Source organism: Lemur catta, chromosome 15 (assembly GCF_020740605.2).
Source record: "Lemur catta isolate mLemCat1 chromosome 15, mLemCat1.pri, whole genome shotgun sequence".
NCBI classification, from domain to species: Eukaryota; Metazoa; Chordata; class Mammalia; order Primates; family Lemuridae; genus Lemur; species Lemur catta.
In genome coordinates, this window is record NC_059142.1 from 13,686,563 (window position 1) to 13,699,600 (window position 13,038).

General features: G+C 49.9%; 1 protein-coding gene across 2 annotated transcripts in view; it reads left to right on the forward strand.

Annotated features, from left to right (window-relative positions):
• Nucleotides 1-13,038, forward strand: part of WSCD1 (WSC domain containing 1) — a 49,093-nt gene that overhangs the window by 26,108 nt on the left and 9,947 nt on the right. Inside the window, exons 6-7 of one of the 2 annotated variants that reach the window (XM_045526003.1) lie at nucleotides 9,873-10,032; nucleotides 10,981-11,145. In XM_045526003.1, the coding sequence (XP_045381959.1) occupies nucleotides 9,873-10,032; nucleotides 10,981-11,145 (325 nt within the window). The remainder of the gene's footprint in view (nucleotides 1-9,872; nucleotides 10,033-10,980; nucleotides 11,146-13,038) is intronic. The other variant, XM_045526004.1, reaches the window with a different exon arrangement.

The window sequence follows — 13,038 nt, forward strand, 5'->3', positions numbered from 1 at the left end:
TACAGACAAGAATTTAAAGATTTAAAACTCTTCAACTTCTATTTTCAGCCTTTCTTCATATTTACTGGCACAAATCCAGGTGGCTGCAATTTCACATTGGAGCAGGTGCCAGAACATCCCCGCAGGCTCTTGGTATCTGTGCCATTTTGCACCTTAGCACCTTGCCCGTGGCCCCTCACGATGCGTTTCAAGGCTGGGTTACCTGCTCGGCTCTGGCTGGTGCAGCTGGGAACCGTTCAGGTCAGATAACACAGGAAGGGGATCCGGGGTTCTCAGAAACGGCCTTTGCCCTCAGAGCTCACAGCTGGAATCTGTGCTGACACTTGTTCCTCGTCCTGGCTGCCCCTGTATTGTCGGATGAGGGTGTGTCCTCGAGTCCCGTGTTGGGAGCTGCAGGATTCTGCAGCTGTGAGGAACAGTCACCATCTCCAGCAGTAAAGTTGAAAGCGGGTCTTGGCAGAACACAATTAGTGGGATTTGCAAAACATGTATGCTGACACGTACAGTGGTAAAGCCATGTGTGGGGCGCCCCGACACGTGGCAGAGTGAGGTCAGTGCCTGAAGAGGGTGAAGAAAGCTTGGAGGGAGGCTGAGAAGGGCAGAGGGTTGCAACTTTGGGAAGGGGTGGAGCTGGAGGGTGCAGGGCTGTGTCCCCAGGCAGCTGAGGGGGGGTGAGGAGTGTGCTGCAGGGGAGGCAAGTGCTGAGCAGGAAGAGGGTGGTGGAAAAGCAGCCCAGGTGGCCCAGAGTGGAGGGTGACTTGGGGTGTCGTCAAAGGTCAGGTGGGGACAAACCACAGAGGGCCTTGGATGCCTGCCCCTGTTCCGTGGCAGGGAGGGTGGTATGGCTGGCACGGCACTTTATAGCTGCAGGGAGGGAGCAGGGAGAGCATGCAAGCTGATAAAGGAGGGAGCACATCTGAGAGACATGCAGGGACAGAATCCACAGGAGGGGATGTGGGGACACAAAGGAAGGAAAAGTGGGAACCGCTGGAGGGTGAGGCCTGGGCGGGGCACGGGCAGAGAAGAGCTGACCTGGCCAGCGGGGGAGGGGAGTTCCCAGGCATCCTCCTGGGAGGCAGCGTGCCTCAGGCCACCCTCAGAGATGGGAAGTCAGCCTGTGACCTAGTTCTGGAGTCAGGGATTCCAGCGGGGCAGGAGCGAAGCCCCGATGCTGCGCATTCAGCTAAGACCACCATCTGCCCGACCGTGAGTCTCTGGTTCCCAGACTGTCTGTGCATCACCCTTGTCTCGCCCTTGGATATTGGTATAACTTGGACTTGGGCCTTCTGTGCTGTTGGCCCCTCAGCTCTGCAGGTGCCTGGTGGGGGCTCTGGCTGGAATCCTGGCTTCCCCATAGAATAGAGTTTTTCAACATTGGAACTTTTGACATTTGGGTTGGATAGTGCATTGTTTTAGGCTCTGCCTGTACATTCAGCAGCATCCCTGGCTTCTACCCACTGGTTGCCAGTAGCACCTCCCCACCCCCACCCCCAGCTGTAACCAAACTGTCCCCAGACATTGCCAAATGTCCCCTGGAAGGCAAAATCACCCCTGGTTGAGAACCATGACCCTAGAGAGCCCTCCTGAATATGTTGGGTGGCAATGCCCAGGCAGCAATGCCCCAGTGGGGCCGCATTCCCCAGGGGGCTGAATCCTGGTGGCCAACTGTCTGGTGAGGAAAAAAGCAAATGCTACCTCCAGCACTGAGGTCTGGAGGATGTGAAATCCGCTGGAAGTTCATCTGCCCTGGCCTGAAGAGCCCAGGGACTTACTGCAGGGAATGGTTTCCTCCCTTCTCTCCTGAAGGCCGGGGTGGTGAGAGAGGTGAAATCGGGGATGCCTGGCTATACTTGCCTGTTCTGAAGTGCCAGGCACGTCCTCTCCGGAAAGGCGGGTGGTGCGGAGGCTGCAGGGCCGTCCCAGTGGCAGCTTTATCTCATCCTGATTTGGCTGAAAAACAAGCTCCAATGCCCTATGATGTGGGAATGGTTAAATGATGCCACAGCCATACAGTGGACTATAATACAGCCATTGAAAATGTTTTCAAAGACTTTCATGATGGAAAATGCTCACAGTAGAATGTTAAATGCGGCAGAGCTGAGCCTGGGGCTGGGGGGCGAGGGGCTTAACGAGGGCTGGCTGGGCAGTGGGGCCAGAGCAGCAGATGGGAGAGGTGGGGCTTGGAAACAGGAAAAGCGGGGAGGCTCCTTGCAGCGCCCCCACTTTTGAGCACCATCTGAGGCTTATTTGTGGCCCCAGATAAAAATCTCTACTGTTTTTTGCTAGTTAGTGAAAATGGATCTGGGGAGCTCCAAGAGTGTAGTTTGACCGAGAAAGAACATCTGGGGCAATATCAGCATCTCAATGATCTGAGTCTCTGCCAGCAAGAGGGACTTGACCAATGTAATGTGTTTTTAAAGCCCAGTAAAATGATCTTGTCTAATTTCCTGTGATCATGTTGGAGATGGAGGGAAACCTGCTCGCTCTCAACAGTCTGCAGGATCCTACGCCTCCTTCGCAGAGAGGCAGGGTGAGAATGAGAATGAGGTGGCAGCTTCGATATTTGCATTGCTACCAATTTGGATCTGCGGTAATTAAATTTGAAGTTCGATATTTGCGCTTAAGCAGAGAGACCATTTGTGGGACTGTTCCGAAATGGGGCTGGTGAATGAAGTCTAACACCATCTGCAAATAGGTCACTAATGTGTGACGCTCCACCGGCCATTGTGCCTTGTGATCTGAGGTTTGTTCCCCCAGCAGCTGCTGGTGGCCCTACTGATACAGGAATTGAGGGGAGAGGATAAGAAAGGTGTTGCCCTTTCTTTTTTCCCCTCTTTTAGCCTCTTTTGAGTATGGAAGTTCTTTCTGCCGAATGCCAATCGCTGGATCTTTTCCCATTGACATTTCTTCTAAAGTTATTGTTTTTCGTTTTCTTTTCTTTCTTTTTGTTAATGGCGGTGCTAACCTGGCCGTCTGTGAAATGGAAAGTGTGCGTTCACGTGCAGCCTCTCCGATCCCTTCTGGAAGCTGCTCTTGCTAAATGCCCTTGGATCCCGACAGATGCATCTACCCTAGCTACACTCATGGTCTCCATTGGAGTCCCCAATTTCATGTCTTTACCCTGAGTTAGGTCTGCACGAGTCTGGGTTTTGTTGAACCTTGGTAATAAGAATTTTCCCTTTGTCAAAATGCTGTAGTCATTCCAGTAAGTGACTGATGTGATGTTGCTTTCAATTTCTTATAAAAGTCTGTAGTAAACCTGTTGATACTGTTTTTTGTGTGTGTTTCTAAGAACACTTATTGTTTGTTTATGGAGGGTTACAGAAGTAATGCATATCTATTTTAGAAAATTTGGAGGTGCAAAAATAAAAATAAAACTCACCTGTAACTTACCACATCAGAGAAAACAACTAATGACATTTTCCATCTTTTTGTTCTTTTATTCTAGGCATATACATACTTCATTTGTTTTATGAACATTGAGTCTTTCCTTTGGACACTTGTTCCCTTTTCTCCTTTACTATGTTGCAAACATTTCCTTTGCTGTGCTGTGCCTTTCAGGGCTCATTGGCATCCATCCTCTCCTGGTGGACATGTAGGCCATTTCCTTTTGTTTTCTTTTTCATTTTTGCTATCATAAACAATACCACCACAAACATCCTTAAAGATAAACCTTTGAGCATGTTCATAACTATTTCACTGGACTAAATGGAGATAAGGAATTGCTGAGGCCACGGGTGTGTACATTTTGTGTGTTTTAGACTTTTGATGCATTTTGAGGAGTGTGTCTTCTAGCCTTATTCTTCTTACGCTGGTAGAAAGAAGGCTTTAGAGTCATAGTATCCTGGGTTCATGTCCCTTCTCTGCCACTTTCTTGTTTCGTGGTCCTGGCTGGATCACATGACCCTGAGACTCAGTTTTCTCATCTGTTCAATGGGATTGGTGGAGGTAAAAATGCCTCACCACGTTGTAATGAGGATTCATCGACCGTGTGGACATGGCCAAATTTGTGGTTTGTGTTTTGGGATATCTCCTGAGCAGCGAGTGTTCCAGATGGCGATTATGGTCGTCACTGTTATTCAGCTTCCCCATGGTTCTCTTGCTGTGTGAGGTGTGTTTGAGGAACTGTCTAAGATGAGGAGCTGGTCCTTTCCCAAGTCGATGAAAATCCAAGCCCCTTGGGATCCTGCCGGTTTGGTAGTTCTAGTCATGCCACACGTCACAGGCTCTTCTGTGTGGTGGAGGTTTGGCTTTGACGGGGGTTGGGGGGGGCGGGTTGTGTGGGGGTGGGTTGGTGGGTTAGGTAGGTCGCTGTCGGAGGCTCAAGTCTTCAGAGAACCATGGTGCCCATGGAGACAGTCCATAGGGTCCCCTGGAGACATGCTGACTTTGGCCCCAAACAATCATGCTTGGCCTATTCTCATGTCCAGAGTATGATATTCCAGTGTCTGTAGAGTGTGTGCTAGAGCTGCCAGCTCCTCGGGGCTGGATGCATAGACAGGGACTGGTGAGTTGGCTCTTTACGTGGGGAAGAGTAGATGCCGCAGGGGATGGGGTGGGGGCTGCCCACATGCATTTGGCTTCACCTGGACTCGGCCCATCCGGGTCTGCTGAGTGTCTGTCACTCTCCCTCTGAAAGGTCCCTTGAGAGTATTTCAAGCCCCAGATCCCCTATATGGATGGAGAGACCAAGATTCAATCATTTAAATCCACGCCTACGGACTCCAGAGCCCTTAATCATTAAACTGTGCCCCTTTTCCACATGAGGAAACCAAGGCACAGAGATGCCGTAGCCAGCTAGCGGCCCGCCAGTGGGATTCAAAGCCGGTTCCTTATGACACGCCTGGGGCTCCTTCCCCCTCCCAGGACCTGCATCTCAAGTCACACAGCCCCTATTCTCAGTTACAGCATCACTGGACGAGTTTTCAGTCAACCTGACATTTGCCTGAAAGCCACTTTGCCCTCTAAATTAGTCCACTTGCATTGCTACAAAGGAAATGCCCGAGGCTGGGTAATTTATAAAGAAAGGAAGTTTTTGTGGCTCACGGTTCTGCAGACTGTACAAGAAGGATCACGCCGGCATCTGCTCTGGCGAGGGCTTCAAGAAGCTTCCGATCAAGGCAGAAGGCAAAGGGGGAAGCAGGTGTGTCACGTGGCGAGAGAGGAAGGAGGGGCTGGGCTGTTTGAAACAACCAGCTCTGCCCTGAACTAATAAAGCAAAAACTCTCTCGTTACCATGGGGAGGGCACCAAGCCATTTGTAAGGGATCTTCCCCCATGACCCAAGCACCTACCACCAGGCCCCACCTCCCATACTGGGGCTCAAATTTCAGCATGAGGTTTGGAAGTGACCAAACATCCCAACCATATCATCCTCCATCCCTGAAGCCACCTTTGTGGGCGTTTTCTTTCCTTTTTGTATCTTGAATGTCCACATCTGCCTCTGGAGTGAAGGGAACTGCCCTGGAGGCAAGAGACTGGCAGAGCCAACTTCCGCATTGGGTCTCGGATTTCATTGCAAATCCATCGCACTCGTGTGTCTGCCTCCAAGGAGCTGAACTACCGTGGTGTGTAGCAGAGCCCTGGACTCGGAGTCCAGAAGGCTGGCGTCTGTTCCTGCTCACCTGTTGGGTGGACATCTTGGGCTATTCAGTGCCTGCCTCCAAGCCTCAGTTTCCCCCTCTCTGTGATTCTCTGTAATCCTGGAGATCCTGAGACCAGTGCTGGAGGAGGAATGAAGATGGAGGATATGAGGCCCAGATGGGCCGGTTGTTGACAGGGGTCCTGCCTGGGCCCTTGCTTCTTGCCTGGGGGAATGTCCACGCCTTGACCCCTGGCCACAGACCAGGCCTTTGCACGTGGATCCCTGCTACCCACAAAGCCATGCCCTGGCTGTGTCATGACCTGGCTCCAGGCTGAACGCCCACGCACACTGCAGGCCCAGGCTGAGCCCAGGCTCAGGCTGTAGATACAGCCTAGGATTTGGACCCCCTACCCCCTGCCAATCTGTCCCCAGACACAGCTGAGTGGCTGCCTCTATAACCCCTCATCTGTTTGATTGAAACAATCCCGAATCTCTGTTCTCACTTCTTCTGCGTTGCTCTCTCCGATCCCTTTCTCCCCTTCTCTCTGTCTGTTCCCTCTCTCTCTCTCTCTCACCGAAGCTTAGGGTAGGGGTGGGGGAAGCAGGGAAGTTGGCAGAGAGAAAAGATTCATCAATATTTAATTTTTATGGAAATCATGTCCTAGAAATCCCCAATGGGCTGAAAATTGTTCTGTGTTTTCAGAATCCAGTGATGTTGCTGAAATGGTTATGTTGTAAATAAAACCACATTACTGTCTGCAGCTCTCCCGTTGCTCTGCAAACACCCGGAAACTTGACAGTTTAATCCACTCAAGGAAGCAAAGAGGTTCGGGTCACCGGTGGGGGCAGCCCGTCCTGCGGCCCTGGGATATAAGATTGTGAGCATCAGTGTCAGTAGCACCGTTACCGCCGGGCAGGGAGGGAGGGAGAGCCCGCGCGCCCAGCGGGTCTACGTGCTGGTGGAAACTGCTCCCTCCAAACAGGAATCCCAGGACAGCAGAGTCCCCCTGGGGTCCTGGTGTGGGGAGGATTTGCTTAGATGTAGCAGGCTTTCTTCTCCTCCCTCACACCCTCCGTGCAGAAAGATCAGACCTGCATTGGTTTCAAGCAGCTTTTGGTGGGGTCAGGATTTGGAAAGGATGTTCCTTTGTTCATTCATTCATTCATCTGTTCATTCGTTGCACATTTACTGCACATCCACCATGTCTGAGACACTGTTCCAGGTACTGCGGATACAGCAAAGCGCACGGAACACACAGCAATCTTGCTGGTGTTCTCCTGGACAGAGGCAGGAGGTAAACCAAGTGAATAAGTAAAATAGACAATATGTTGTATGGTGATCAGTCCGTGCAGAAAAATGGGGCAGGAGTTGTAAGTGTTTACCCATGAGAAATGAAAACATGTATTGACTAAATGGCTTGTACAAGAATGTCCAGTGAGGCTTTATTCACAACACCTAAAATGTGGGAACGGCCCAGATGTCCCTACGCAAGGGAATGACTTGAAAACTGGCAAATGCACCCATGGAATCCTATGTAGCCATGAAAAGGAACAGTGTGTGGACATGTAGAACAACATGGTTGGCTTTAACAGATACTTTTCAGAATGGAAAGAACCAGGCATGCAAAATTGTGTACTGAGTGATTCTATTTATGTGATATTCTATTATAGAATAGACAAAACTGACCCGTGGTGATGGAAATCAGAAGTGTGGCTGCTCTGGGGGAGGTGGGGTGGCTGTGAGCAGGCGTGGGGTCATGGACGTGCTGCTTGTCTGCATACGCGCTCGTCCACACCGACTGCCCAGCACGTTTGGGGCCAGAGCCTTTCATCTAGGTAAGTTATTAAATACAATTAAAAGGAGTAGGGTGTGTGGTGACGGTGAGGGGGTGTTGAATCTTGAAAAGGGGGTGGCCAGGGAAGGCCCCACAGAGAAGGTGACTTGAAGAAAGTGGGGGGGAGCCATGAGGGTATCTGGGGGAAGGACATTCCAGGAAGAGGGAAGAGCACGTGCAAAGGCCCTGAGGTGGGAGCATAACTAGGGTGGCCAAGGAACTGCAAGAAATGGAGGCATTGTGTCCATCAGCTCGGGCTGCCGTGACAGAGTGCCACAGATTGGGGTGCTTAAACAAAAGTCGTTTATTTTCTCACAGTTCTGGAGACTGGAAGTCCGAGATCAAGGTGTCAGCAGGTTTATTTTCTCCTGAGACCGCTCTCTTTGGCCTACAGATGGCAGCCTTCTTGCTGTGTCCACACGTGGCCGTCCGTGGTCTGTGTGTTGTCTGTGTCCTAACCTCTTCTTATAAGGACCCCGTCATATTGGATGAGGGCCCACCCTAGCAGTCTCATTTTAATTATCCCAGTAAAGACCCTGCTTCCAAATAAGGTCACGTTCTGAGGTAGTGGGGCTGAGGATGTCAACATATGGGTTTGGGGGGACAAGTTCAGCCCAGCGCAGCCATCGCGGACAGGTGGCCCCCTGCTGGGCCGCAGGAGCCGGGCTGCTGGCCTCTGCAGCTGCCCACCGTGAAGGTGCTGACGTGGGACGTGGGACGAGGCGGGATGAGCGCTCTGTGAGGGAGGGTGGATGGAGCGCAGAGGCCAGAGGTGGCGGTTCTTGGGATCGCTTTTCCCAAACTCAATGCAGCAGGAAAACTTCCTTCCAGAAAAGCCATCCATGTTCTGCTCCAGGGTCTGGCCACAGATCTCACTTTCTGTAGAGAAGTGACCCGACAGAGTCTGGCTGGAGGTGCTGGCGGGGCTCCTCAGCCTGCTGTGCACTCACTCGCAGCGGCTTCTCAGCTTGAAGACAGACGAGCGAAGGGGGAGAGTCTTCTCTGGGCGCTGCCAGGCACCTAGGAGCGGGTCCGGCCTGTGCCTACAAAAGCAGCCTGACACTGGGGGCAACATCTGGCTGCATCTCCTCCCGCCCCGCCGGCCTGCATCGCCCGCCCTGGGCCTGGACACTGTCTATTGTCTTTTATGAGTGTCGAGATCTTCAACTTGACCTGGCCGTGCTCAGAAAATGCTATTGATTTTCTTTTACTTATTTATTTATGAGATTTTTGCTGTGAGCAAAAAATAAAAAGGTTTGTGCAGCGCTTCCCTTAGCAGTGGGAAGTGTTCTCCACCCACTGCCTCGCTCCCCGGTGCACACACTCGCAGACGACTCTCTCATCTCTCTCCGCTCCGGCAGTCCTGCGTCTCCTGGCTGTGGGGTGCAGGGAGGGCCGGGATGACATGGGGCTAAGTGTCCTACCTCATGCCCAGGACAGAGTAGGTGCTCAGAAAATATATGTGGGAGAGGTAGGTGGATGCATTTTTGAGCAAGCCATGGCTGATGCCCTAAGGGTTAGGGAGGCTGAGGATGGCCCATACCTCTGTGGAAGAACCTACTCTGTTCCAGGCCCAGGGCTGGGCCGTTTGGACCTGTCTTATCTAGCCCTTGTCATAAACATACAGGGTGGATTTTATCACCATTTTCAATGGTGAAATTCAGAGAGGTTAAGCACCTTGCTCAAGGGTGCCCAGTGAGTGAGCTGGAATTCACATCCGGGTCTTCAGGATGCCAGCACCCCAGCTCTCCCCAGTGCATGGTGCAGTCTGCTCCAAGGAGAATAAGAACTCACTTAAGAGACTACTGGGAGCTGACTTGGCCCACAGAGCGAGGCACCTCCCCTCTCCTAACCCTGGCAGGGCCCTTCCGTTTTCAGGAAGCCCCCGCTGGGTTAAGCACCTTGAGTAGGAACAAGCTCTGCTCTTCCCAAGCCAGTCCATCGTTGGAAAGATGACTGTACAGGAATCTGTCCCCACCCTACAGTGGGACATCAGGCACCAGAGTTGGCTTTGGTGTGTTTCCAGGGAGGTGGCTGGCCAACAAGGGCCAGAAGGAATTCCAGTCCTCTCTCAGGGCTCAAGGTCCATTGGTTGACAGTGTGACATGTTGAGCCCCGGAGCTGTCCTGTGTCAGCTGATCTGTCTGTCCCACTCTGTCCCACACAGACGTCCACTCATGTGGATACACTGCCCAGAGTGACCTTTCCCTCCCTGTCACTCCTGACAAATGCCACAGCATCTCAAAAGCCCAGGGAAAAATCACGTCCTTTTGAGCTTTGTGTCCCCTGGGTTTGGGCACACAGCCTGGTGATGGAAGGAAGGTGGGCAGCCCTGTGGACCCCGTGCAGCTGCCAGTACATCCCACATGTTCATCCCAGTTCCTGAGCTGTGGGAGGCACAGTTCCCACATTCACTCAATGTGCTTCTCATCCTTTCTTACTCTTCCCTGGCAGGAATTCCCTTTGGCCGTCCTCAGGGGCTGGAAATGCTACTGTGCTTACCCTACCCCCCAGTTCAGCCTGCGGGATGCCATGGACAGCTCGCTGTGTGACCAGGACCCTGAGGTCCAGAGGCTGGAAGATTACTGCGAGGTCTACCAGACACCTGTGCAAGGTGAGCTCTGTACCCACCACCGGTTGTGGCATTTGGTATTTGGTCTGGGGTTACAGAGAGCTTCCGCGGTTTGGAGATGCCAGTCATGGCTGAGTGTGCAGTCCTGGGGACCCCAGCATCTTAGTGGGTAGTGGAGATAATGGGAAGGGTGAGGCCTCCACCCTCCCTGGAGGCTAAATCCTGGACTCACTTTGAAGAACATCAGACTCTTTATCTGAGTCTGTCTGGGAACAACAGTGCTAAGAGGAAGAGAGAAAGCAAAAAGAGGCAGGGACCAGAGGGGAAGCAATAGCAAGGTGGTGGGGTTGGGCAGCATGGTAAGAATGGGATCCCAGGGACCTCCAGTGCCTCCAGGAGCTGGGCATCCTCCTTGGTGTGAGTATCCAGGCTGACCTTAGGAACTGATGAGAGGAAGTGCAGGTGAAGAGGGTTGTTACCACCTTTATCAAGTGCCTACTGTGACCCAGCACAGCCCTGGAGGCCTTGAGCCTTTCCCCTGGTGATTTCATGTGTTCCTTGCAGCAGCCCTGAGGATGAGATACAGAATTGCTTGCCTAGAGTTAGTCCAACCCTGGTTTGTTGTTGGCTGTACCTGGGTGTGGGCATTGCTCGGTCTAGCCACAACCCCTTACCCCTTACCCCTTACCTCCCTAGCATAATCTGGAGTTACCTATGCTATGCCGGGAGCAAAGGTTTGGCTGTGGCTATGGAGACAGAATGAGGGTCAAAGACCCATAGGGTGCCTGATTCCCACCCACTCTTGTGCTGGGGTGTCATGGGGCTTGCAGCCAAGGTACAGGTGGAAAATCTCTTTCCTTCTTTGGGACTTGGTTTCCCCACCTATTAAATGGGAGTCTTGGATCATCAGTCCCTGTCTAGGGGAATCCAGTGGTGAATCTGTCAATCAAAATGGAAGTGAGTAACCCTCTGATACTTCTGGACTTTCAGACACTCGGTGCACAGACAGAAGGTTCCTTCCCAACAAATCCAAAGTGTTTGTGGCTTTGTCAAGCTTCCCAGGAGCCGGAAACACATGGGCACGGCACCTCATTGAGCATGCTACTGGCTTCTATACAGGGAGCTACTACTTTGATGGAACCCTCTATAACAAAGGTAAGTCAGAGCTGCAAGGGAGGGTAGAAGGCAGCTCCCAGTGGCCAGACTGTTACCTTGCCAGCTGAGCTCCTCAGAGCACTAGAGCAGTGTATCTTAAACTTGAGTATGCATAAAAACCACCTGTATATGGAGCCACTGTGTGCTACGCTCACCCCTCAGGGACCAAGGACCGGCCTGCCTGGTGGTCCCCATCCATAGCAAACCTATGCCACTGCCTCCATAGACACCCACAGTCTGGGCTATTGAAGCACTTGCAGACACCACTGATGTTTATTACAGCTAAAGAAATTACATGGTGACTGCACTACTGCACCCACCCAGAACCAAAGCCAAACCAACACTATAGCATACATCTACAGGAAAAAGTCTTTCCCTATGAAAGCTACTCCATAAAATTGGGAGAAGTGACTGTTCCACCAGATGTACAGATACCAACATAGGTACGTACACAAGAAACAGGAAAGAGCAAGAAAACATGACACTTCCAAAGGGACACAATAATTCTCCAGGAACAGACCCCAAAGCAAAGGAAATCTGTGAAATATCTGAAAAGGAATTTAAAATAATGATACAAGATACAGGAGAATACAGATAAAGAATTCAATGAAATCAGGAAAACAATTCCTGATCTGAATGAGCAATTCAACAGAGATAGATATCAAAGAGAACCAAACATATCTGAGAGCTGAATAATTCAGTGAATGAAATAAAAAAACACAACTGAAAGCTTCAATAACAGATTAGATCAAGCAGAAGAAGGAATTTCTGAACTTGAAGACAGGTCTTTTGAAATAACCCAGTGAGACAAAAAGCAACAAAAAATAATTAAAAAGAATGAAGAAAACCTATGGGACTTATAGGGCACCATTATGTGAACAGATATCTGCATTGTGGGCTTTTGAGAAGGTAAATAGATGGGAAGAGGCATAGAAAAACTATTTAATAAAGTAATAGCTGAAAACTTCCCAAGTCTTAAGAGAGATGTAGACATCCAGATCCAGGAATCTCAAAGAGTCCCAAATAGTTTCAACCCAAAAAGGTCCTCTCCAAAGCATAATGTAGTCAAAAGTCAAGGACAGACTTCTAAAAACAGCAAAAGAAATTAAGTCACATATAATTAGTCACATGAGACTAACAGCAGATTTCTCTTCAGAAACCTTATAGGCCAGCAGAGAATGGAAAGATATAGTCAAAGAGCTGAAAGAAGAAAACTGTCAGCCAAGAATACTATACCCAATAAAACTATCCCTTCAGAAATGAAGGAGAAATAAAGACTTTCCTAGACAAGCAAAAATAAGGGAATTAGTCACTGCCAGACTGACCTTACAAAAAATGCTTAAGGAAGTCCTACATTTGTAAGCAAAAGAATGACAACCACCATCATGAGAACACATCAAAGTATAAAATACAGTAATAAAGCAGATGAAAATACAAATGAAATATAGAAAGGATATAATACAATGAAATACAAATATTATACAAATGAAAACCAGAAAGGAATTAAAGTTTATCACTATAGAAAACCACGAAACCACAAAGATAAACAATAAGAGAGGAATAAAGGAACATAAGGGATACAAAACAACCAGAAAATAATTAATAAAATAACAGAAGTAAGTCCTCACCTATAATAACAACCTTGAATGTAAATTGATTAGATTACCCAATTGAAAAATATAAACTGGCTGAATGGATGAAAAATCAAGACCAAACTATTTGCTGCCTACAAGAAACTCACCTCACCTTTAAAGACACACATAGACTGAAAGTAAAGGGATGGAAAAAGATATTGTATGCAAATGGAAACCCAAAGTGAACAGGAGTAGCTATACTTACATCAGAGAAAATAGAATTTAAGTCAAAAGCTGCAGAAAAACAAAGAAGAGTCAT